The sequence below is a fragment of the Oncorhynchus gorbuscha genome, linkage group LG17 (genome assembly GCF_021184085.1).
Source record: "Oncorhynchus gorbuscha isolate QuinsamMale2020 ecotype Even-year linkage group LG17, OgorEven_v1.0, whole genome shotgun sequence".
Lineage (NCBI taxonomy): Eukaryota > Metazoa > Chordata > Actinopteri > Salmoniformes > Salmonidae > Oncorhynchus > Oncorhynchus gorbuscha.
This window is the reverse complement of record NC_060189.1, coordinates 47,986,110-48,013,094: the sequence shown is the minus strand read 5'-3', so window position 1 is coordinate 48,013,094 and position 26,985 is coordinate 47,986,110. Positions and strand designations below refer to the sequence as shown.

Sequence of the window (26,985 nt, the reverse complement as noted above, 5' to 3'; positions counted from 1 at the left end):
ATTACAGTAAATGGTAAATAGCAGCTGCCAATAGTGACACCTGCTGGGAATGACAGGTACAGTACAATATGTTGTTACAATTCAAATGTGGTGTGTAGTTTGTGTGGGTATTTTGTCCAAACCTAGCCACCGTACAATGTACCTGATACAGCAGTTAAGGTTTCACCAGCTGCTCAGTTAAATCGCTTCAGCCTAGAGTTTTAGTGCTAGGCTGGAACAAAAGCCTGCACCGACCAAGGCCCTCCAGGACTGACATCCATTTTATTTTGCTTAACATTGACAGACGTCATTAAACCATCAGCAAATACAAACGAAACAAAAGCGTATTTTTGGCAAAGAACAGACAAATACTGTAATCAACGTGTTCAAGGATTTCATTCTGTCAATCCTTGTCCTTTCAAAAGATAAATGACCTCTCCTCTCTCTGACCTCTCTTCTCTCTGGCTCTGATTGCAGTTAAGGTAAATACACCATGCCACTCATTCAACTGCTCCGTACATTGTTTCCAGTCTGAACGTGACCCATCACTTTTATAATGCAATTTCACAGAGGTCTGCTAATGTCAGTTCATCACAGCTCACCTCACTCATTCACTTAGCAAAATAATCAGATGCAATTATAATCACCCATACACTACCCTATGTTTACTCACTTCACCCCGAAATGTTCCTGTGCAATGCTTTCGTCATTCAAGTCAGTGGCTTTCACTTTGTGATATGTGCTTTCTCTAAGAGAACACACGTCTATGCCCAGCTGCATTGTGTTAAGTTGAGCTGGCTGAGCTGATACCCTAGAAAAGGGGTGTTTGTCAGTAGGTTATGGTAAAAATGGGAGTTGTGAGTTGGGACATTGTGTCTCGATGTTGCTGCTGGTTGTAGTAGTTGAGCTGTTTGGACTTGAGAGTGAGAATGCTCAAAGGACATAGGCTGGGATCATCAGCAGCCCATCACTATCAATGAGAAGTCAGTTTGACATCTTGCCACTTGTCCAGAAAGTGCCTTTTCTCATACCCACTTATTGTTCTGCGCTTCTCTTTTTAACGCAGCTCAAATAAATAACGCTCCATTCCACTTCACTTCAATCGCCATCCAACAAAATGAAACAAACGCAATACAATCATTAAGGTTCGATATCATATTTTGGAGCAATTTGTGCTCGGATCAAATTGGGCTATTTCCAGACAAAATGAACTCAGGCCTTTGATCGATGTCCAAACAACTCTCTGCAGACAAATGTTCCTCCAGTCTTGTTTGTTTGCTGGTCAAATGGTCCCATGATAACCCCATGTTCCGATCTTACATTTTGTGGAATTTCCGCATTCCATTCCATTGTGCAAGTGGAAAAGAGCACTTCCTTTTGACTCTTACCTCTTTCTGCTTTGCAACGGCAAACCCCAACTAGGTGATTTAAGGAAGGAATTATATTGGTCATTCCCTGTGTTGATACTCCAATGGCAACCATCATGTGCTTTCACTTGCAGCGTCACTGCAAATGTCTTTGAAGAAGCAATTGAAATGACAGTAGCCATCCACATTCGCCACTCCCTTTGTCTGTCCCTCTAGAATCTAGATGTCTGTCTCCTTCAGGCTGTAGCACTCTGCGAGGTCATAGATCTGATAGCAGCTCTGCTCAGCGACGTCGTTGTAAATCCCCATGGAAACCGTGTCAATCTCTGTCCTCGCAAGGGAGGGCGTCGCGACGCCTCCCTTAATCTTATTGGACAGATTGTTCATCTTCTCCTTGAGCTGGAACGATGACTTCTGTAGTGGCGGGAACAGGCTCCACCCTTTAAAACTCAGTGAACGTCCTTGAGTACCCTTGTAGTAGTGCGAGCTCCCGCACGACTCATGGTTGATGGAGTACGCCGGCCGGTAGTCTGTCACACTGGCATTGCCAATACCCATAGTACCCATTTCCCTGCCATCTATACCCTGGTTGTGATGGCCCTTAACAGCCGTGCGCCAGTGCTGGTCATAGAAACGCCGCAGGACTCGGCGGCGACGGTGGCACTGGCAGCGGAGGAGGCGGGTGAAGGCGCGCTGGAACTCTTTGCTGGAGCACGGGTAGATGACAGGGTTAATGCAGCTGTTGAAGTAGCCCAGCCAGAAGATGACCTTAAAGACCATGTCAGATGGCTTCAGTGCCGGGAAGAAGGAGCCTGGGAGGGGACAGAGGAGAGAGGTGTTAGGATCTGTGATAATCTTGAAAATGTTGTGTGTAAGACAAGAATTGGCCTCAAATGAGATACATCTAGCTGTTTTTGCTATGCATCGTCAAGAGCGAACGGCAGCTTCTTCGGGCAAGGTTAAGGTGGGAGGTGTATGTTTCTTTGTAAACAGCTGGCGCGCGATCTCTGGAAGTCTCTAGGTTTTGCTCACTTGAGTTGGAATACCTCTTGATAAGTAGCAGACCATACTATTTATCTAGAGAGTTAGCTCAGTTGGTAGAGCATGGTGCTTGTAATGCCAGGGTAGTGGGTTTGATCCCTGCGACCACCCATACGTAGAATGTATGCACACATGACTGTAAGTCGCTTTGGATAAATGCGTCTGCTAAGTGGCATATATTATTATATTATATTATTTTCATCTATTTTTTTCATAGCTGTCTATTTACCACCACAAACCGATACCGGCACTCAAGGAGATGTACAGTATAGTGCCATAAACAGCTATAGAGGGCCAGTGATTTTAATGCATGGAATCTGAAGAACTGTCTTACCAAATGGTTTCCAGCATGTCACCTGTGCAACTAGAGGGGAAAAACTCTAGATTACTATCACACCCTGACCTTGGAGATCCTTTTTATGTCTCTATTTTGGTTTGGTCAGGGCGTGAGTTGGGTCGGGCATTTCTAAGTTTTGTGTTTCTATAATTTTCTATCTCTATGTTTTGGCCGGGTATGATTCTCAATCAGGGACAGCTGTCTATCATTGTCTCTGATTGGGAACCATACTTAGGTACCCTTTTACCACCTATGTTTGTGGGAAGTTGACTTTGTTTAGGGCACATAGCCTTTGAGCGTCACGGTTTGGTTTTGTAGTGGTTATTGGGTTTTTTGGCGTCATTTTGAGTTAATAAAGAAAATGTACGCTCACGACACTGTACCTTGGTCCTCTCCTTTCATCAGCCGTGACAATTACCTTTATTCCACCAACAGAAATGTATACAAAGCTCTCCCTCGTCCTCCATTTGGCAGATCTGACCATAACTCTTTCCTCCTGATTCCTGCTTACAAACAGGAAGTACTAGTGACACGCTCAATATTGAATTGGTCCAATGATGCGGATAATAAGGTAGAAGACTGTTTCGCTAGCACAGACTGGAATATGTTCCTGGATTCATCTGATAACATTGAGGAGTTTACCACATAAGTCACTGGTTTCATGAATAAGTGCATCAACGACATCGCCCCCCATAGTGACCGTATGTACATATCCCAAGCAGAAGCCATGGATTACAGGCAACATTCACACTGAGCTAGAGCTGCCACCTTAAAGGAACGGGACACTAATCTGTATGCTTATGAGAAATCCCAAGACAACCTCCAAGCCATCAAACAGTCATAACGTCAATACAGAACTAAGATCGAATCCTACTATGCAGGCTCTGATCTTTTTCAGATGTGGCCGGGCTTGCAAACTATCACGGATCACAAAGGGAAACCCAGCCGCGAGCTGCTCAGTGACGCAAGCCTTCCAGACGAGCTAAATTCCTTCTATGCTCACGTTGAGACAAGCAACAGTGAACCATACCTAAGAGCACCAGCTGTTCAGACAACTGTGTGATCTTGCTCTCCGTAGCCGATGTAAGACCTTTAAACAGGTTAACATTCGTCTGGAAAGAGCAGTGTGGAGTGCAATTGAGATTGCGTCATCTGTGGATCTGTTGGGGTGGTATGTGAATTGGAGTGGGTCTATGGTTTCCGAGTGGTGTTGATGTGACGCATTACCAGCCTTTCAAAGCACTTCATAGCTACAGATGTGAGTGCTACGGGTCGGTCATCATTTAGGCAGATGACCTTGGCATTCTTGGGCACAGGGACTATGGTGGTCAGCTTGAAACATATAGGTATTACAGACTAGATCAGGGAGAGGTTGAAAATGTCTGTGAATACACTTGCCACTTGGTCCACGCATGCTCTGAGTACACATCCTGCTAATCCTTCTGGCCCCGTGGCCTTGTGAATGTTGACCTGTTTAAAGGTCTGACTCACATCGGCTACGGAGGGAGTGATCACACAGTCGACTGGAACAGCTGGTGCTCTCATGCGTGCTTTAATGTTGCTTGCCTCGAAGCGAGCATAGAAGGTATTTAGCTCGTCTTGTAGGCTTGTGTCACTGGGCAGCTCACGGCTGGGTTTCCCTTTGTAATCCTTCATAGTTTGTAAACCCTGCCACATCCGACGAGCGTCAGAGCCGAAGTAGGATTCAATCTTAGTCCTGTATTGACGAGTTGCCTGTTTGATGGTTTGTCTGAGGGCATAGCGAGATTTCTTATAAGTGTCCGGATTAGTGTCCTGCTCCTTGAAAGTGGCAGCTCCAGCCTTTAGCTCAGTGCTGATGTTGCCTGTAATCCATGGCTTCTGGTTAGGATATGTAACTGTGGTCACTGTGGGGATCACGTCATCTATGCACAATTGATGAAGCCGGTGACTGATGTGGTATACTCCTCAATGCCATCGAATAAATCCCAGAACATATTCCAGTCTGTGCTATTAAACAGTCCTGTTGCATCCGTGTCATCTGACCACTTCCGTATTGAGCGAGTCACTGGTACTTCCTGCTTTAGTTTTTGCTTGTAAGCAGGAATCAGGAAGATAGAATTATGGTCAGATTTGCCAAATGGAGTGCGAGGGAGAGCTTTGTACGCATCTGTGTGTGGAGTTAAGGCAGGCTAGAGTTTTTTTCCCTCGAGTTGCACATATAACATGCTGGTAGAAAAAATGTAAAACCGATTGAAGTTGTCCTGCATTACTAGAAGTTAGGTAAAACAGATTGAAGTTTTCCTGCATTACTAGGAGCACCGCTTCTGGTGAGCATTTTCTTGTTTGCTTTTGGCCTTATACAGCTTGTTGAGTGCGGTCTTCGTGCCAGCATTGGTTTGTAGAGGTACATAGACCGCTACGAAAAACGTTACTCTTGGTAGAGATGTTTCAGTGGAGAGGAACGCTTGGTACAGCCCCCACGTCCCTTATCTCATCTCATCTCCGCCACGGTGTTGACTGGCCCTCCTTTCCTTCATCTCTCCTTGCCCTGGCCTGAGCCCTCTCCTTAGGGACCTGTGGGCAGTTTAGTTTAGATTGGAGTTGACGTGGCACACACGCACACTATCCTTGTGGGGACCAAACAACTGATTCCCATTCAAAATCCAATTTTCCTTAACCACTAACCCTAAATCTCTAGGGCTTAACCTATTCTTCAAGGGAAATTTCTATATTTTTAACTTCATATTCATCATCTCCAGCACCATCCCAACATCAACATATGTGAAAATAGCGCTTTTATATGTTTTGTACAAAAAAAGAAGATAGGTGTTTCCAATGACATCATCAGCCAATTAGTAGGCAATTAATTAGTAGGCAATGCCTACTCATAAGTGGTTAAAATCACATAAGGCACACCAATATTGCTGGAAAAACCTGTCTTCCTCTAAGTTTTTTAGTACTGTAACGATCGCTGTTGGAAGGATTGGACCAAGGTGCAGCGTGGAAGGTGTTCATCATATTTATTAATGTGAACCAGCAACAAAACAATGAAGAGTAACACAACGAACGTGCAGCTTTGTAGGGCTGAAAAGCAACAATACAAAATCAAGATCCCACAAACAGGTGGGAAAAGGCTGCCTAAATATGATCCCCAATCAGAGACAACGATAGACAGTTGCCTCTGATTGGGAACCATACCAGGCCAACATAAAAAAAGAAACAACAAGACTACCCACTCTAGTCACACCCTGACCTAACCAAAATAGAGAAATAAAAGGTTCTCTAAGGTCAGGGCATGACAACTACAAACATAGAAACGTCCCATTTTAACATATGTTGGGGTGGTGCTGGAGATTAATATTAAGTTTAACATTTAAAAAAAAAATCATTTAAACCTAACCTTAACCCCAAACCCCTAACCTTAACTTCCAAACCTAACTCCAAACCATTATTCTAACCCTACCAAATAATTAAACAGCAGCAGTAAAATAACAAGTGAGGCTATATACAGGGGCTACCGGTACAGAGTCAATGTGCGGGGGCACCGGTTAGTCGAGGTAATTGAGGTAATATGTACATGTAGGTAGAGTTAAAGTGACTATGCATAGATTATAAACAGAGAGTAGCAGCAGGGTAAAATAGGGGTCTGGGTAGCTGTTTGATTAGATGTTCAGGAGTCTTGGCTTGGGGGTAAAAGCTGTTAAGAAGCCTCTTGGACATCGACTTGGCGCTTGGTACAGCTTTCCGTGCGGTAGCAGAATGAATAGGGTGACTAACCTGTTCTACTACAGCCCCGTCGATAAGAATGGGGGAGTGCTCGGTCCTCCTTTTCCTGTAGTCCTCAATCATCTCCTTTGTCTTGATCACATTGAGGGAGAGGTTGTTGTCCTGGCACCACACGATTAGGTCTCTGACCTCCTCCATATCATTTATCGCCCTCCAGGTTCCCTCGGAGAGTTCATCAATGAGCTTGATGCCTTGATAAGCTCCTTTCCTGAGGACGGCTCACCTCTCACAGTTCTGGGCGACTTTAACCTCCCCACGTCTACCTTTGACTCTTTCCTCTCTGCCTCCTTCTTTCCACTCCTCTCCTCTTTTGACCTCACCCTCTCACCTTCCCCCCCTACTCACAAGGCAGGCAATACGCTCGACCTCATCTTTACTAGATGCTGTTCTTCCACTAACCTCATTGCAACTCCCCTCCAAGTCTCCGACCACTGCCTTGTATCCTTTTCCCTCTCGCTCTCATCCAACACCTCCCACACTGCCCCTACTCGGATGGTATCGCGCCGTCCCAACCTTCGCTCTCTCTCCCCCGCTACTCTCTCCTCTTCCATCCTATCATCTCTTCCCTCCGCTCAAACCTTCTCCCACCTATCTCCTGATTCTGCCTCCTCAACCCTCCTCTCCTCCCTCTCTGCATCCCTTGACTCTCTATGTCCCCTATCCTCCAGGCCGGCTCGGTCCTCCCCTCCCGCTCCGTGGCTCGATGACTCATTGCGAGCTCACAGAACAGGGCTCCGGGCAGCCGAGCGGAAATGGAGGAAAACTCGCCTCCCTGCGGACCTGGCATCCTTTCACTCCCTCCTCTCTACATTTTCCTCCTCTGTCTCTGCTGCTAAAGCCACTTTCTACCACGCTAAATTCCAAGCATCTGCCTCTAACCCTAGGAAGCTCTTTGCCACCTTCTCCTCCCTCCTGAATCCTCCGCCCCCTCCCCCCTCCTCCCTCTCTGCAGATGACTTCGTCAACCATTTTGAAAAGAAGGTCGACGACATCCGATCCTCGTTTGCTAAGTCAAACGACACCGCTGGTTCTGCTCACACTGCCCTACCCTGTGCTCTGACCTCTTTCTCCCCTCTCTCTCCAGATGAAATCTCGCGTCTTGTGACGGCCGGCCGCCCAACAACCTGCCCGCTTGACCCTATCCCCTCCTCTCTTCTCCAGACCATTTCCGGAGACCTTCTCCCTTACCTCACCTCGCTCATCAACTCATCCCTGACCGCTGGCTACATCCCTTCCGTCTTCAAGAGAGCGAGAGTTGCACCCCTTCTGAAAAAACCTACACTCGATCCCTCCGATGTCAACAATTACAGACCAGTATCCCTTCTTTCTTTTCTCTCCAAAACTCTTGAACGTGCCGTCCTTGGCCAGCTCTCCCGCTATCTCTCTCTGAATGACCTTCTTGATCCAAATCAGTCAGGTTTCAAGACTAGTCATTCAACTGAGACTGCTCTCCTCTGTATCACGGAGGCGCTCCGCACTGCTAAAGCTAACTCTCTCTCCTCTGCTCTCATCCTTCTAGATCTATCGGCTGCCTTCGATACTGTGAACCATCAGATCCTCCTCTCCACCCTCTCCGAGTTGGGCATCTCCGGCGCGGCCCACGCTTGGATTGCGTCCTACCTGACAGGTCGCTCCTACCAGGTGGCGTGGCGAGAATCTGTCTCCTCACCACGCGCTCTCACCACTGGTGTCCCCCAGGGCTCTGTTCTTGGCCCTCTCCTATTCTCGCTATACACCAAGTCACTTGGCTCTGTCATAACCTCACATGGTCTCTCTTATCATTGCTATGCAGACGACACACAATTAATCTTCTCCTTTCCCCCTTCTGATGACCAGGTGGCGAATCGCATCTCTGCATGACTGGCAGACATATCAGTGTGGATGACGGATCACCACCTCAAGCTGAACCTCGGCAAGACAGAGCTGCTCTTCCTCCCGGGAAGGACTGCCCGTTCCATGATCTCGCCATCACGGTTGACAACTCCATTGTGTCCTCCTCCCAGAGCGCCAAGAACCTTGGCGTGATCCTGGACAACACCCTGTCGTTCTCAACCAACATCAAGGCGGTGGCCCGTTCCTGTAGGTTCATGCTCTACAGCATCCGCAGAGTACGACCCTGCCTCACACAGGAAGCGGCGCAGGTCCTAATCCAGGCACTTGTCATCTCCCGTCTGGATTACTGCAACTCGCTGTTGGCTGGGCTCCCTGCCTGTGCCATTAAACCCCTTCAACTCATCCAGAACGCCGCAGCCCGTCTGGTGTTCAACCTTCCCAAGTTCTCTCACGTCACCCCGCTCCTCCGTTCTCTCCACTGGCTTCCAGTTGAAGCTCGCATCCGCTACAAGACCATGGTGCTTGCCTACGGAGCTGTGAGGGGAACGGCACCTCAGTACCTCCAGGCTCTGATCAGGCCCTACACCCAAACAAGGGCACTGCGTTCATCCACCTCTGGCCTGCTCGCCTCCCTACCACTGAGGAAGTACAGCTCCCGCTCAGCCCAGTCAAAACTGTTCGCTGCCCTGGCCCCCCAATGGTGGAACAAACTCCCTCACGACGCCAGGACAGCGGAGTCAATCACCACCTTCCGGAGACACCTGAAACCCCACCTCTTTAAGGAATACCTAGGATAGGATAAGTAATCCCTCTCACCCCCCTAAGTTTTAGATGCACTATTGTTAAGTGACTGTCCCACTGGATGTCATAAGGTGAATGCACCAATTTGTAAGTCGCTCTGGATAAGAGCGTCTGCTAAATGACTTAAATGTAATGTAAATGTAAATATAGGCTGTCTCCTCGTTTTCAGTGTATTGGTGCAATAGCCAATTGATGTAATAGCTTACAGTTTTCTTGACATTTTGATTTAATTATTGTGGTAGGCTCATGTTTTTATTTTCTCCCCCATTTCGTGGTATACACTTGTTAGTAGTTACTATCTTGTCTCATCGCTACAACTCCCGTACAGGCTCGGGAGAGACGAAGGTCGAAAGGCATGCGTCTTCCGAAACACAACCCAACCAAGCAGCACTGCTTCTTAACACAGCGCGCATCCAACCCGGAAGCCAGCCGCACCAATGTGTCGGAGGAAACACTGTGCACCTGGCGACCTGGTTAACGTGCACTGCACCCGCCACAGGAGTCGCTAGTGCACGATGAGACAAGGATATCCCTACCGGCCAAACCCTCCCTAACCCGGACGACGCTAGGCTAATTGTGCGTCGCCCCATGGATCTCCCGGTCGCGGCCGGACTGCGACAGAGCCTGGGCTCGAACCCATATAGGCTCATGTTTTACTGCTACGGCGTACCCACATTATTTATTTTGCCGGGACACCGTACTGGACCGTACCGCCTTACTTTTACCCCTGACCCTGACCCTAACCCTAATTGTAACCCTAACCCTAAACCTAACCCGTAAGCCTAAAATAGCCTTTTTCTTTGTGGGGACAGGTGAAATGTCCAAATGTTCCTTGTTTTACTATGCTTGTGAGGAAAACACACACACGCGCACACACACACACACACACACACACACACACACACACACACACACACACACACACACACACACACACACACACACACACACACACACACACACACACACACACACACACACACACACACACACACACACACACACACACACACACACACACACACACACAGTATACTTGCAAGTGTCAGCATTGCACCGGCTTCACAGGCACTATACCAGTAGCAAAGATGTAAATAGCAAAAGAGAGGCACGCTTGCAAGTAGAGAGGAAAGGAGGTAGTGTAGTGAGGGAGGAGAGGAGAGGTTATCATCAGCCATCATCACCCACTGGAGTGGCTTTAACAACCTGACATAGGGTCACAACAGGCCTCCTCTCTTGGCCAGTATGGCGGTAATTTGGGTGGTAGTCAGGTCTCTGAGATGAAAGCGTGCTCCTTTTGGACAAGATTGGTGTGTGTGTGTGCATACATATGTGTGTGCAATGGGTAATTGGTGTGTCTGCGTGTGCTTGTGTGTAATGGGTAATTGGTGTGCTAGTGTTGCTCGGAGGAAGCCACCACCACCAAGCCAGATTTTTGTGGGCATTACTGTACATAACGATCCCTGTAAAGAACCAGACAACCCCTTGTGACCCCCTGTGTGGGATCTGACTGATGACACCATTATAGACTACTGTACTGTTGTCGGATGTATGTGGCCCATTAGGCTACTACTACAGGAAGAGTCGGTACCATTAGGTGGGTGATGGAGACAGAGTGAAACTCACTGGTGGTTCATTGTTTGAGGTCTTGCTTTGTTTTCTCTCGTTATTAGTGTTGTGTACTTGATGTAGAAGGCTGATGACGAAACAAAGATACAACTATCATGCTCTTTTCTGCCAGTTTTGGGGGAACTATACAATAGTTTGCTGTTTGCTGTGATTGAGCTTGCCTGTCGCAATGTAACCAATGAAAGAGTCCCTAAAGTGTGCCCATGTAAGGGGGTGCGTGTTGGTGGCAGGGAAGTCAGGGGCAGGAGATCGAACTTGGTATCAACAGAGCAGTTGAATAAGTGCTCAAAAACTCAGAAAACCAAAATTGACAAAATAATACAAGTGGGTACAAAACCCGTCGCACCACAAGAAAATAACTTGCACATAGCTTACAAACAAACAGTCACCGACAAGGACATGAGGGGGAACAGAGGGCTAAATACTGAACATGTAATTGATGGGATTGGAACCAGGTGTGATACAAGACAAGACAAAACCAAAGGAAAATGAAAAGAGGATCATCGATGGCTAGAAAGTCGGTGACTTCGACCTCCGAACGCTGCCCGAACAAGGAGAGCGACCAGCTTCGGTGGAAGTCGTGACAGCCCATCAGGCACTCTAGGCAGACTCAAGGGAACGTTCAAAGTATTTGAAAAGATTTCAAACCCAGGTCTGTTGTGTATACAGTACACACAGATTCATTATTCACACTCACATGCACACACTCCTGACTTTGCCGCAGGGGGGGTATGTGTCATATAAACAGCTCTATACCCTCCTTCCCCTAGTCTGCCCTCATCTGCCCAGTTTGAGATTGGTTTTCATCTGGTGCGGAGCTAGGAATCGTGTTGCAAGAATGAGTCATGCCAATTTACATCTGCCAGAAGGAGAGATTTATGTCCCTTTGGTCCTGTTCTTCCCAGAGGCTTCACTGCTGACTGGTTCAACACAACAAAACAGCATTAAAATGAACTATCAGACACAAGGCATCATAGGAAAAGTAGTTGTGTATTGATTCAAATTGGCAAAATGACATCAACTTTGAGCGATGAATTCCGATTGTAGTCACGAGTCATATGCCACTTAGAAAGTGCCTGGATTGATTTGGCTTGTTGCCTTGACACATCGCCGCTGTTGCCATGACCACGTCAGCAGCCGGAGATTAGTAACTACTTTATAGTACTTTAGCTGCTTTTAGGAGTTTACGGAGTCTCTTTTAGGAGTTTACGGAGTCTCTTTTTTTTGTATTTTGTAAGGATATGGTTTTGAAAAGTTCAGTCGTGACAGTTTAACAGTTCCCAGAGTCCCAGCCTTACAGTGCCTTCAGAAAGTGGTCATACTCTTTGACTCCTTGCACATTTTGTTGTCTTACAATCTGAATTCAAAATGGATTTAAATATGATAAATTGTTTCACCCATCTACACACAATACCCCATAATAACAAAGTGAAAACAGGTTTTTGAAATACAGACCAGCTGCACACCTGGATTGTGCAATATTTCTAGATTCTTTCTAGGTGTGTCCAAACGTTTGTCTGGTACTGTACCTCAACTGGTATGCCATCCAGCCCTGGAGTTTTTATCTAGAAGTTCCTCCTCTGTAATTAGGCGTCCAATGAGTATTTCTGTATAGCTGTAAATTTTACACTATTAATTAAAAAAAAAAATCCTTTCAAGTAACTCCAGTTCGTGGATATGGAGGAGACTGAAATGAAAACATATGCTTAAAGTACGTCGCTTCCTCTTTCAAAATATAGTTTGGTGAATCACGGATGACTCTGTCATTTGTAAATTATTTTTTTATTTATTCTTAAAGCTCTGTCAAGTTGGTTGTTGATCATCTCTAGACAGCCATTTTCAAGTCTTGACATAGATTTTCAAGCCGCATTAAGTCAAAACTGTCATTAGGCCACTCGGGAACATTCACCATCTTCTTGGTAAGCAACTCAAGTGTATATTTGGCCTTCTGTTTTAGGTTATGGTCCTGCTGAAAGGTGAATTAGAATTTACTTGAGTGCCTTATTGCAAACAGGATGCATGTTTTGGAATAATTGTATTCTGTACAGGCTTCTTTCTTTTCAATCTGTCATTTGGGGTAGTATTGTGGAGTAACTACAATGTTGTTGATCTATCCTCTGTTTTCTCCTATCATAGCCTGTCACATTCTGACCTTAGTTCCTTTGTTTTGTCTTTTGTTTTAGTATGGTCAGGGCGTGAGTTGGGTGGGTTGTCTATGTCAGTTTTTCTATATTTTTCTATTTCTGTGTTTGGCCTGATATGGTTCTCAATCAGAGGCAGCTGTCAATCGTTGCCCCTGATTGAGAACCATATGTAGGTAGCCTGTTTTCAATTGTGTTTTGTGGGTGGTTATTTTCAGTCTTTGTGTGTCTGCACCAGATAGAACTGTTTTGGTTGTCACTTTGTTGTTTTGTATTTTTGAAGTGTTCAGTTTCTTATTAAAAAGATGAACACTAACCACGCTGCGCTTTGTTCCGATCCTTCTTCCACCCAAGACAACCGTTACATAGCCATTAAACTGTAATTGTTTTAAAGTTACAGTTAAATCCCTGAGCGGTTTCTTTCCTCTCCGGCAACTGAGTTAGGAAGAACGCCTCTATCTTTGTAGTGATTGGGTGTGTTGATACACCATCCAAAGTGTAATTAATAACTTCACCATGTTTAAAGGGATATTCAATGTCTGGTTTTATTTTTTTTTACCAATCTACCAATAGGTGCCTTGCTTTGCTAGGCATTGGATAACATCCTTGGTCTTTGTGGATGAATCTGTGTTTGAAATTCACTGAGACCTTACAGATCGTTGTATGTGTAGGGTACTGAGATGAGGCAGTCATTCAAAAATGATGTTAAACTGTTATTGCACACCGAGTGAGTCCATGCAACTTATGTGAATTCTTAATTAAGCAAATGTTTACTCCTGAACTTGTTTAATCTTGCCATAACAAAGGGGTTGAATACTTATTGACTCAAGACATTTCTAAAAACATAATTCCACTTGGACATTATGGGGTATTGTGTGGAAGCCAGTGACAAACAATCTCAATTTAATCCACTTTAAAGGCAAAACTATGGAAATCTAGACCAACATTGATCACTATATATATATATATATATATATATATACACACATACAGTGGGGCAAAAAAAGTATTTAGTCAGCCACCAATTGGGCAAGTTCTCCCACTTAAAAAGATGAGAGGGCTGTAATTTGCAAATAAATTCATTAAAAATCCTACAATGTGATTTTCTGGATTTTTTTTTCTCATTTTGTCTGTCATAGTTGAAGTGTACCTGTGATGAAAATTACAGGCCTCTCTCATCTTTTTAAGTGGAAGAACTTGCACAAATGGTGGCTGACTAAATACTTTTTTGCCCCACTCTATATATATATAGCCATGGGGGAAGGCTATACTTACAGAGGTAGTCTATTGATGGACACAACCTGCTAAATTTGTCAAGCCCTCACAATTTGTCTTCTTTCAAATAGATGATGAGAGAAACAAATGGCAAAGCCCCTCTCGCTATTGGCCAAAGTACTCTCAGAACCTATCAAGAATGTGAAATGAAAAAAAAAAGAATCCTCAAAGATAACATCGTGCAGGCCTGTTTTTCCTGAGCTAATTATTTCCTTTGGCAAAGCAAAGCTCCCCTTGCCCCCTCCCACCTCTCCATGGGTATGGGGATATTCATAATGGTATCATGTGAAAAAAGCGCAACAACATGTTAGTCATGTCCAAAATTGCACCCTATTCCCTATATAGTGTACTACTTTTGACCCATATGGCTCTGGTCAAAGTAGTGAACTATGCAGGAGATGGTGTAATCTTTATTTATCTAGGCAAGTCAGTGAAGAACAAATTCTTATTTACAATGACGGCATACCCCAACCTAACCCTAACAACACTGGGCCAATTGTGCGTTGCCCTATGGGACTCCCAATCACTGCCAGTTGTGATACAGACTGGAATCGAACCAGGGTCTGTAGTGATCCCTCTAGCACTGAGATGCAGTGCCTTGGACTGCAGCGCCACTCAGGAGCCCATTTTGGGACAAATCCATACAGTAGTCGTCTCGTTTTGCTTGGAGTCAAAGACCTTCCTTACAACATCCGTGTCTTCAATAACCTGGTGATACTGGTGCCGAAGCCATCATCAGATGCCTTTGTAACAATCAGAAGTGATACGTAACTACAGTTTCAGGTTAAGTACAACGTGTCTGTTCTGTTTGTAAAAGTACTGAGTTTGGATATCTACAGTACCAGTCAACAGTTTGGACACCTACTCATTCAGGGGTTTTTCTTTATTTTACTATTTTCTACATTGTAGAATAATAGTGAAGACCTCAACCCAATTGAGATGGTTTGGGATGAGTTGGACCGCAGAGTGAAGAAAACGCAGCCAACAAGTGCTCAGAATATGTGGGAACTCCTTCAAGACGGTTGGAAAAGCATTCCAGGTGAAGCTGGTTGAGAGAATGCCAAGAGTGTGCAAAGCTTTCATCAAGGCAAAGGGTGGCTACTTTGAAGAATCTCAAATGTTGTAAGGGAGTGCGTAACTGGCGGCAGGGAAGTCAGGCGGAAGAGAGCAAAACTGGGTAATCAACGGAGCAGTTTTATTCATAAAACCACTGGAAACCAGAACAACAAACAAATGGGTACAAAATCCGTTGCGCACCAGAGAAAACGTGCACATGCACTTACAATCAACAATTCCGCACAAAGACATGGGGGGAACAGAGGGTTAAATACACAACATGTAATGAGGGAAATGAGACCAGGTGTGTGGGAAGACAAGACAAAACAAAAGGAAAATTAAAAGTGGATTGATGATGGCTAGAAGACCGCCCGATCAAAGAGAGAACCGACTTCGGCGGAACTCCTGAAAAATATAACATATATTTTGATTTGTTTAACACTTTTTTGATTACTACATGATTCCATATGTGTTATTTCATAGTTCTGATGTCTTAACTATTATTCTACAATATAGAAAATTGTAAAAAGAAAGAAAAACCTTGAATGAGTAGGTGTGTCCAAACTTTTGACTGGTACTGTATATGGTTAGAGTTGTATTACTAATTACTATGCCTTCCTGTGTATCCTATATCAAGGTTTCTGTCACATTACTATACACATTGCCTACTGCATATAATATATGACGAGTTTATCTCCTTAAGGCAGAGACATTACGGCCTTAAAATTTATTTTTTGTTTTGTTCCTTGGCTTTAACAGCACACGGCCCCAAAGTTGATATTTTTCTCTGTTTTAGATTAGACCTATGGAGAGCACTGACATTTTCTTTTTTGAAAAAAGTGAAACGTTGGGCTTGACTGTATTACAATATTTTCTCCTGCTGTCAGTCTGTCGCAGTTCCGCCGCCACATTAACACGGACATTCCTACAGCGATAAGGCTCGTAGGAGAAGTGTTAAACATTATCTCTTTTGAACTGCTCTGCATTCCTAGAATTGGAGGGTCGCTCGACATTTGAGTGGCGAGGTGATGACATTTGAAAGATTTTGGCAACTATTTAAGGCTGTGTGTGTGTGTCTGTGTTTGTATGAGTGTACGTGTGTGTGTACGTGTGCGTTTGCATTTGCGTGTGCGTTTGTGTGTTCGGACAAATGCTAAAAGCTTGTGTTCCAACACAAATAGATGTGTCATGGGGACTGGAGCCACAGAAATTGAGTCACGAGCATCACCAGAGCCACATTTCTTTAGCCTAAGATAATGACAATGCCTTCAGTGGTTGCTTAGTGTGGATTTATTGTTGCACCCTGAATGAAATGTCTTGGTAGTTGACTTCCTCGCTCTGTGCACTATCATGAGGTTACCAAGCGATGTTTCTCACTTCGTTCTACCAAGACATTGCATGCAAAGGCTAACTCAGAGACACGAAGAGGAAAGGCAGAGACGTTTTGAGAGGGGGAGAGAACAAAAGAACGAGAGGGGTATTGTACGTGTGGAATGGTGCCATCTTTACCTCCTCCCTTCCCCCTCATCCTGGCTGTTGGGCGTGTGTTGTTGAGACTATGGGAGGAATTCAATTACAGCTGTCATAAGGGCAGTGGACCGTTGGGTTCCTGGGGTCAGCGGCCTGAATACCGCAATTAGAGTTACCCATCTCTCTTAATAGACTCTTTCGTGTCGATGAAATTTAAACATCCTTGTTTAATATTTCACTTTCTTAATAGTGCACTTGGAATATGTAAACATAAGCACAGTGAAAGAGATATATAACTTAAAAGTAATTGAATCGGGGTTGGGGAGCTGGGGACTGAGGGACTGGAGGTTGGAGGGCTGGAGGACTGAGAGACTGGGAGGTTGGAAGGCTGGGGCTGGGGGGCCTCAGCTAGCCTGGCACAAGTAGCAGAGCGTGCTGGTTGGAGCCGAGCCAGGAGATGCTATCAGCCAAGCAACAGCCAAGTACGCACAATAACATTCCGGGGGATTGTAGGAACTGAAATCTAAGGAACTCAACTTGATTAGTAGGCATAGTATGTTATGTGTAGGCTTATACAAAACAACGAGGCTGTGTTGGCTTGCAACAATGTTACAAACAGTGGTCCAATGAGATGGAAATCCCCAATGGTTTTAAACACACTTTCCTTTTTCAACCTAACACCTGTGGTGCGAATAGGATTTCCCATGATAGAAATCCCTATTGCAAAGTTAGTTGTTGTTTACTCTCAGAGGTAGAGTACAACTTCTGAAAGATGCCTCCCTCTCTAAACTCTATGGTGCCTGACTAAACTCCACCCTTTGTTCCAAAAGCAATGTTTGCCAGAATATCGCTTTTAGAATTACCCATCTCTAAAATATTTTGTCTATCTTGGGGGCACAGTCCATTTGTTCTGTTGTTCTGTTGTTAAGAGTACAGAACTGCAGCCAAAAATTTGCGCGCTGGGTGGAACTAACGAAGTGGTGCGGGCCATCTTTCTGCTTTTGAATGATTTTCCTGATACTTACTGTAAATAATGCAATAGAAAGGACGAGGTATAGAGTGCGTGTGTGTGTACCAGTGGAGGCTCCTCAGAAGAGGACGGGGAGGACTGTACTCCTCAGTGAATTTCATAAAAATAAAAATGGTGAAACATTTTAAAAGTTATCCTTTTTAGATAAAACTAGACTAAATATTCTCCCGTTATCAAATAATTGATTAAAATACACCGTTTTGCAATGAAGATCTATTGTAGCCTCAACAGCACTTGGTATGGTAGCGCCATGGTGTAGCCAGAAGACAGCTAGCTTCTGTTCTCTTCTATGTACATTGACTTCAATACAAAACCTAGGAGGCTCATGGTTCTCACCCCCTTCCATAGACTTACAGAGTAATTATGACAACTTCAAGAGGACATCCTCCAACCTATCAGAACTCTTGTATATCAGAGCTCTTGACATGTTGTCCTCCCAATCAAAAGATCAAATAATGAAACTAGTACTGAAAGCATAAGCTACAGCTAGCTAGCACTGCAGTGCATAAAATGTGGTGAGTAGTTGACTCAAAGAGAGAGAAAGACAATTGTTGAACAGTTTTGAACAAATACTGTACATGTCTTCCAACATAAAGGAAAAGCAAGAGAGAGATTAAAAATATATATTTTTAACTTTCAATTTCAATTACTAGCAAACCCAGTTGTTCCTTCTAAATGTACCATTTCCATACTGGCTGGCAACGTTTTTATCCCTTGTTTGCTTACTAGCCAACTATGACTAACTTGCAGTCACTTCAAACAGTGCAGTCAGAATAACATCAACAGTAGCTGCATTTGCATTTGTTTAAGCTGTTTTCTAGTGACATTTATTTGGATGCATCCATAACAATGAGCTAATGAGGTGCGATTTCGCCTGGCATAGAAAATGTGCTCACTTGTTAGGGCACTGTTGTTCCGAGGAGCGGGCCAACAACACAAATAAATCAATCACTTCCAACTGACGCTGGAAAGACTGCAAACTAGCTACACTTTGTTTCATTTGACCTTTTTTTCAATTGACATTTCTTTGTATACAGTGCATTCGAAAGGTATTCAGACCCCTTGTCTTTTTCCACATTTTGTTACGTTACAGCCTTGTAAAAAAAGTTATTAAATAAAAAAATGTCCTCACTAATCAACACCCCATAATGACAAAGCGAAAACAGGTTTATTGATTTTTTTGCAAATTTATAATATAATAAAAAACTGAAATACCTTATTTACATAAGTATTCAGACCCTTTGTTGTGAGATTGTACATGATTTGGAAAGACACACACCTGTCTATATAAGGTCCCACAGTTGACAGTGCATGTCAGAGGAAAATCCAAGCCATGAGACCCAGGGAATTGTACATTCATTTCAGAGACAGGATTTTGTGGCACAGATCTGGGGAAGGGTACCATAACATTTCTGCAGCATTGAAGTTCCCCAAGAACATAATGGTCTCCATCTTTCTTAAATTGAAGACATTTGGATCCACCAAGCCCTTCCTAGGGCTGGCCGCCCAACCAAACTGAACAATCTGGGGAGAAGGGCCTTGTTCACAGAGGTGACCAAGAACCTGATGGCCACTCTGACAGAGCTCCAGAGTTCTTCTGTGGAGATGGGAGAACTTTCCAGAAAGACAACCATCTCTGCAGCACTTCACCAATCAGGCCTTTATGGTAGAGTGGCCAGATGGAAGCCACTCCGCACATGACAGTCCGCTTGGAGTTTGCCAAAAGGCACCTAAAGTCTCTCAGGCCATGAGAAACAAGATTCTCTGGTTTGATGAAACCAAGATTGAACTCTTTGGCCTGAATGCCAAGCGTCACATCTGGAGGAAACCTGGCACCAACTTTACGGTGAAGCATGGTGGTGGCAGCATCATGCTGTGGGGATGTTATTCAATGGCAGGGACTGGGAGACTAGTCAGGATCAAGGGAAAGATGAACAGAACAAAGTACCAAGATATCCTTGATGAAAACCTTCTCAGGACCTCAGACTGGGGTGAAGGTTCACTTTCCAACAGGACAATGACCCTAAGCACACAGCCAAGACAACACAGCAGTTGCTTCGGGACAAGTCACGAAGACGGGACAAGTCTGGACTGTGTGCCACAGTCCAGACTTGAACTCGACATCTCTGGAGAGACTTGAAAATAGCTGTGTAGCGACTCTCCCCATCCAACCTGGCAGATTTTGAAAGGATCTGCTTAGAAGAATAGGAGAAACTCCCCAAATACAGGTGTGGCAAGCTTGTAGCATCCTAATGAAGGAGACTTGAGGCTGTAATTGCTGCCAAAGGTGCTTGAACAAAGTGCTGAGTAAAGGGTCTGAATACTTATTTAAATATGATATTTCAGTTTTTTGGGGGGGATGAATTTGCTAAAATGTCTAAAAGCCTGTTATTGCTTTGTCATTATGGGCTATTGTGTGTAGATTGATTATTAATTTCAGAATAAGGCTGTAACATACCAAAATGTAGAAAAAGTGGTGACACATTGATTACTATGGGTCAGCTGAAGATTTTAATATTAAAACAATGTTGTTAATGTCATAGAGACATAGAGTCATAGAGACAGACAGCAAGGTTTATACATATTTCCGCCATTGAAAACTACATGTTAGTCTAAAAGAAATGTGAGATAATGTCTGGATGCTTTTTACAGTGGAGATCAAGTTTATACATTCCCTGGCTAGTCTGATGAAACTATGGATTGCGCAGTCAGACGAAACAGAATACATAGGTATTTTAATGTCATAGACTTTTTTATTTTTTTATTTTACCTTTACCAGGCAAGTCAGTTAAGAACAAATTCTTATTTTCAATGACAGCCCAGGAACAGCAGGTTAACTACCTGTTCAGGGGCAGAACAACAGATTTGTACCTTGTCAGCTCGGGGGTTTGAACTTGCAACCTTCCGGTTACTATTCCAACACTCTAACCACTAGGCTACCCTGCCGCCCCACTTAGCTGGTGTGTTGTGGATTGAAGTTCACAAGCGAAGTGAAAAGGTAAGTGGAGGAGAGCGCATAATTGCGAGAAGGAATTACAACATGGCTGCTATGAAAGTGAACTGTGTTTATATGTGATCAGGGGTGTATTCATTTAGCCAAATTCTGTTGAAAAACGTTTCTTAAATGGAAGTAATCAGAACGAAACGAAACGATTACACCCTAGATCAGCTAGATACAGGCAAGAGTGTGCAAGGCAGTATTGAATGTGTCACTGTCTATCCATATGACACTTTCTGTCACCTCAACATTTTTCCTCGACCTGTGTGCACCTACGTAAACTTTCATTCATAGGCCAGGTTGTAGCAACCTCATGATGGGTATAGGGAAAACGTCAGTATCATGTAGTAGGCTTAATAACCTATCGATGTTACATTGAACTGGGTGAATGGAATATGAATGACAGCCATCCAATATGCTCTAAGAGGCCATGCTCAAGAAAAGAAAGGTGTGTCCTCCCTCATCTTTAAATGGCACTGACCGCCATTGGTGTGTACAATGTGTGTGTGTTTCTTATTTGACATTACAGTGGACAGAGACGTCAGTTCAACATTTAGTTTTGATTTGAGTTGTCAACTAAAGTGAATTCAACGGGAAATCAACAAAAAATGTCACCATGTCATTGGACTTCGGTTAGAATTTGGGTGAAAAAAAAAAATGAAATGTCCTTACATGGATCCAATCAGTTTCCCATGTTGACTCAATGTCATCACATCATTTTGGGAAGGTTGATATTATGTGGAAACCACGTTGATTCGACCGGCTTTTGCCCAGCAGGATGTCATCATAAATGGCTCCGCCACACATCATCAGTAGGGTAAAACTAACCTGTCTCACAGCGGTCTAAACCCAGCTCACGTTCCCTAGCGGGTGAACAAGCCAACGCTTGGTGAATTCTGCTTCACACGTTTGTATTACTTTACATAATCAGGGTGGCATTTGATTAACTCCTGTTATGCCTCTCGTCTCTACATCGGACCCTATTTCACCAGTAAAGCACTTTTCCACTCATTAGCATTTTATTGACCGTCTGCCGCTCCGTGAGCAAGTCACCTGTTTGTTTCTCAAATCACCGTCAGCCAAAGGTTCTTGCACTGACTCTCACACATTGTTTTCATTGCTGTTTAATGACCTGTAGAGTATATTGTGTTGCGTTTGAACACCTTCTACTCCCTTTCAACTCCTTTTCTCTGTTGAGCTGTTTGTTGTAGAGAAATACATTGTAAAAACAAACACCCGCAACTCTTATTATTTATTAAGTAACTGGTTACAGGCCTTTTTCTTCTTCTGTTGACTCAACTTCTCTGTCCTAGTGTTAACCTGAACTAAAAACTATTAGTTGGCCCAAACTAAGCTCCAACTTGAGAAAACTTTGTCAAAAAATTCTGTCAATAATAAAATGTTGTTTTCTCAACTCATATGTTCATTCAAGTAGAAACTATTATTTGGAAATCTTAACTTTAAAAAAAGACTGTGCAGCTGATTACACACAGCTTATTAAACTTACATAGTTGATACACAATTGCATGGTGCATGTTCATTTATACAGTAATTATGATTCAACATGTCCTCACCTGGGATATGAACACACAACCTCTTGGTTCATGGCATGCTTCCTGCTACACCACCATGTCTGTGGCACTTATCAATTAATCTGATTATTCTCTCATCATTGATTTCATGTACTTATTTAAGAGATTCAAATGTTCAGTATAGTTGTCTAATGTTGGTGGGGAATAGTATATATTTTAATGTGACTCCTTAATCACTATGATAAATAAAATCATTTATCTTGAGTATACTTTTATGTCAGGAAAGTAATTGTAATGGCTTGTTTTTGCTCTTCAACATACGGCTACAAAAACAGTAGGGCTTTAAGGACAATTGATGACGCCTTTGAAGGATATTTTATGTCTATGGACTGTAAACAATACATCGATGAATTGCACATGTATATAGGCATATGAAAAGTCGGACTTATAGTTTTGTGTAATGATGCCGGATGCCACAATTAGAACTCTTCATGATAAGTTGTAGTACATTGTTACCGAGCCTATGTCGTGTGTAATAGTGCGTAATTGTGGATTTTCTCAGTATGCTACGTTTATCTTCCAGAGAAAAAGAAAAGGAAAGAAAAACCAATACCTCACAATTTCAGATACGAAAAGAGTGTTTTGTATTGACAGTTTGCACGCTGCGCGCAACCTTTTCATACTAATTATGCACTTGGATGCATTTCAAACATCCTTGTTTCACGTTCTAAATAGTGCACTTCAATATGTAAACATAAGCACAGTGAACAAGATATAACTTAAAAGTAATTTAATTATATTTGAGTGATATGGACACGAGGTATAGGCTACATCCTCGCAGTAAAATGCACACTCGTCAATCAATACAGCGAATCCTACTGATCACACAAGGGAGAGCACCCACAAATGTACAGATTCAGAGACGCGTATTTTACATATGGTTAAAACAGAGAAGCAATTAGACTGTAGTCTCTATTGTGGTCCTCTTTAACTCCCAATCAATTGCTAATTAAATGTTGATAATGCAAACCAAAACTTACCCAGTGGTAAAACAAAGAAAAACGGTAGCCAACACAGGATGAACATCCCGACGACAATCGCCAGGGTTTTGGCAGCCTTCTTCTCCCGGGAGAACTTCATCAAGCGCACGGACAGCGAACTCCGGAACGGGTGGTTTTTACTCTTGGAAGTATCCTCCAGCATGCTCCGACAGTGAATCCTCAGCACCACTTCTATCGACTTATTTCTCTCCCGTTTGACCCCAGCTTCTAAACTCTTGGTAGTCCTCCGGGCCACCACGTAGACCCTGAAATACATCACTAGGATGACCATAAGCGGCAGGTAGAAGGAAAAGAGCGAGGAGAAGAGGGCATAGCCCGGTTCCTCGGTGATGCTGCAGACGCTCTCGTCGGTCGGCGGCGGTTCCTTCCATCCCAGCAGCGGTCCTATGGAGATGACCATGGAGGAGACCCAGACCAAGACCAGAATGACAGCGGCTTTCTTCTCCGTCATGATGGTGGGGTATTTGAGGCAGTGTTTGACCCCGATGTACCTGTCTATGGAGATGATACAGAGGCTGAGGATGGACGCGGTGCAGCAGAGAACATCCACCGCTGCCCAGATGTTGCAGAAGACCCGGCCGAACACCCAGCATCCCAGCACTTCCAAAGACGCGGAGAAAGGCAGCACAATAATGCTCAATAGCAAGTCCGCTATGGCCAGGTTGACTATAAAGAAGTTGGTGACGGTCTGTAAGTGTCTATTGCATAGCACCGAGAGAATAACCAAAATGTTCCCAACGATAGCCACCAAGATGAACACGGATAGAAAGACCCCGACCGCAATGACCTGGGGGTCCAGGGTGATGTTGGTGCAGCTGGTGGAGTTGGTGCTGTTGTCTGTGAATAAGATTCGGCCCAGGAAAGATTCGTTGAGAGCTTTTTCAAAATATATTCCATCATTGCTTTCGTTCATCAAATTAGAATATGTCATTTTGAAACTCCATAAAGAAAACGTTACAGTTTGATTCCAAGGGAAAACAAAGTGGTTTTCATAATGTTTTGTGTGTTTCCATTATGAAAAGAAAACGAGATGAAATGGGACATTCTTCTCACAGATGTGAATTGTCTTGAATTTATAAACATCTCTAGTGTTATCTAGATTGTTTCATCTATTAAATGCGTATTTTTTCCCCCAACAAAAATAAAATCGACGCGCAATTACAGCACCACCCCTCTGTCTGAAAATGCGGGATCAACTATTCCTTATATTTAAACTGAAGACTGTTCCAGCCAGGGATTTTCTTTGAGTTCTTTGAGGTAGTAATAATGTCAGAAAAGCTCAAATGAAGTATCAGTAAGTATATTTTTGTAGCTTCATATAGCACCGGATGGTCCGATTCTAGTCCACTGGTGGTATTCTTTTAGTAAGAAGTCCAACCCGAACGACAGTCTCAGCCTGCCTAGGACCCCAGCATCTGAGCCCTGCGCTCCTCCCTAGCAAGTGGATTAAGTGACGCGTCTCCTAATAACTGCGATGCCACGAGAGGGAGTCGCGCCGGTTTCCACAAACTCAACGCGCATGCCAGTGTCGCCGCGAGTGTATATATTTTACCCACAGCCTAATATTCAGTTGATGTTTAGATTACTTCAGTATAACATCGCTGACATATGCAACCTGAAGCCAGACTACATGCAAACTTAACCCTTCAGTAGAATATAATACACTACATTGCCAAAAGTATGTGGACACCTGCTCGTCGAACATCTCATAAAAAAATCATGGGCATTAATATGGAGTTGGTCCAGCCTTTGCTGCTATAACAGCCTTCACTCTTTTAGGAATGCTTTCCACTAGATTTTGGAACATTGCTGCAGGGACTTGCTTCCATTCAAACACAACAGCATTAGTGAGGTCGGGCAATGATGTTGGGAGATTAGGCCTGGCTTGCAGTTGGCATTCCAATTTATCCCAAAGGTGTTCGATGAGGTTGAAGTCAGGGCTCTGTGCTTGCCAATCAAGTTATTCCACGATCTAAAAAAAAATGTCTGTATGGACCTCGCTTTGTGCATGGGGTCTTTGTCATGCTGAAACAGGAAAGGGCCTTCCCCAAACTCTCGCCACAAAGTTAGAAGCACAAAATCATCTAGAAAGTCATTGCATGCTGTAGTGTTAAGATTTCCCTTCACTGGAACTAAGGGACCTAGCCCAAACCACGAAAACCATCCCCATTCATTCTCCACCAAACCTTACAGTTGGCACTATGCATTTGGGCAGGTAGCGTTCTCTTGGCATCTGAAAACCCAGATTTTATGCTAGACGTTTCCACTTCAAAATAACAGCACTTACAGTTGGCCAGTTTGACGAACTGACTTGTTGGAAAGGTGGCATCCTATGACGGTGCCACGTTGAAAGTCATTGAGCTCTTCAGTACGGACCATTCTACTGCCAATGTTTGTCTATGGAGATTTCATGGCTGTGTGCTTGTTTTCATTCACACCTGTCAGCAACGGCTGAAATGGTCAAATCCACTCATTTGAAGGGGGTCATGTAGTGTAAAATAGCTAGAATATAATATAATAGAATGGAATAGATAAATAATTGTGCATTTTGTAGCTCTGGTACATAATGTTAGATGTGTTAGTATTATGACATATTTTTGGCAGAGATGTTTAAAACATAACAAATCCAAAACCACAAGTGAGTTGAAATGACCACTGCAACAAAAACACTGTCAGTCATGGCCCCAACCCAGAGCTGTAGGTTTGAGTGAAAATGGCCCTCTGGGTCCTAGCTGTAAAGTTATAAGTCCCCAGTGACTCTGTGCAGCTGCTTCTGTCCCCCAAGGGAGGGGGGGGGTCATTATGAGCCACCAGGGAGCTCCGGGGGGGGGGGGGGGGGAGCAGCGGAGGGGACACAAGCTCTGGGAAAATGGTGCGAGGCAGAATGCAGAGTCGCTGCCGGACTCACAAGGGGCAACACAATGCTGCGCTTCAATCTGCACTCCCTTTTTTTTTTGCAGTTGCATTTCAAAAGATACCTAAGTGGAGAAAAACACACAAAAGCATAGGGCAAGATGCTTGGCTGAGGAGTATAGGCTAGCCGTGATATTGCCTTAGAAAGAGGACTGAATTATGTATTTCTATGCTTATTGCATGGGAAGTATGAGAAGTATGGCTATTTAGGCAGGGGCTGAATGAGCATTGGCCTACATCTATTTTTTATATCACTGGTAATAGTTTGATAATATCTGATTCCAAACGATCACTCCTTACGCTACACATCCAGGGTTAGTTCTCCAAACAAGTCTAAAATATATATATTTTTTTCATTGTGAAAAAAAATCATGAATCATTCTGATTCATTGTGGCATATGGGTGAGAAGGGGGTATGAAATGACTTAATGATGTGTGTCAGGGGTCTGGATGCTGGATGCTGGATGCTTTTCTGTTCATGCAGAGTAATGCAATAACGAACTACACAATGTCAGTCACCCTGAACCTCAACAGCCAGTCTGCAGTCTAGAGGCAGTTCCTCGGGAACAATCCTCCCATGGACCATGATTACAGATAGCTGGAGCCTGGAGGGGCTGCAAAATGGGTTCAAATAGTATTTTTCATATTTCCTTATTGTTTGATTGAGCCCAACCTGGAATGCCCGATGAGAGGGGTTTGCAGCTGCACTTTTGGGACTATTCCACTGATTCCATTGTGCCAGGCGACCTCAATC

The 26,985-nt window shown here is 43.9% G+C and overlaps 1 protein-coding gene across 1 annotated transcript; it reads right to left on the bottom strand.

Moving 5' to 3' along the window:
* Positions 1-241: 241 nt before the first annotated feature.
* Positions 242-24,743, bottom strand: LOC124001090 (alpha-1D adrenergic receptor-like). The gene is made up of 2 exons (XM_046307632.1): positions 23,298-24,743; positions 242-2,158 (listed from the first exon to the last, which is right to left on the bottom strand). Exons 1-2 carry the CDS (start codon positions 24,247-24,249, stop codon positions 1,566-1,568), a joined length of 1,545 nt encoding a protein of 514 aa, XP_046163588.1. The 5' UTR covers positions 24,250-24,743; the 3' UTR covers positions 242-1,565.
* Positions 24,744-26,985: the final 2,242 nt, after the last annotated feature.

What these genes read in the sequence shown, in the direction of transcription:
- LOC124001090 (XM_046307632.1), bottom strand. Translation starts at nt 24,249, where the DNA reads ATGACATATTCTAATTTGATGAACGAAAGCAATGATGGAATATATTTT. An exon ending in TTTCTTTGTTTTACCACTGG is followed by an intron (nt 2,159 to 23,297) that starts GTAAGTTTTGGT and finishes GTCCCCTCCCAG; the next exon opens with GCTCCTTCTTCCCGGCACTG.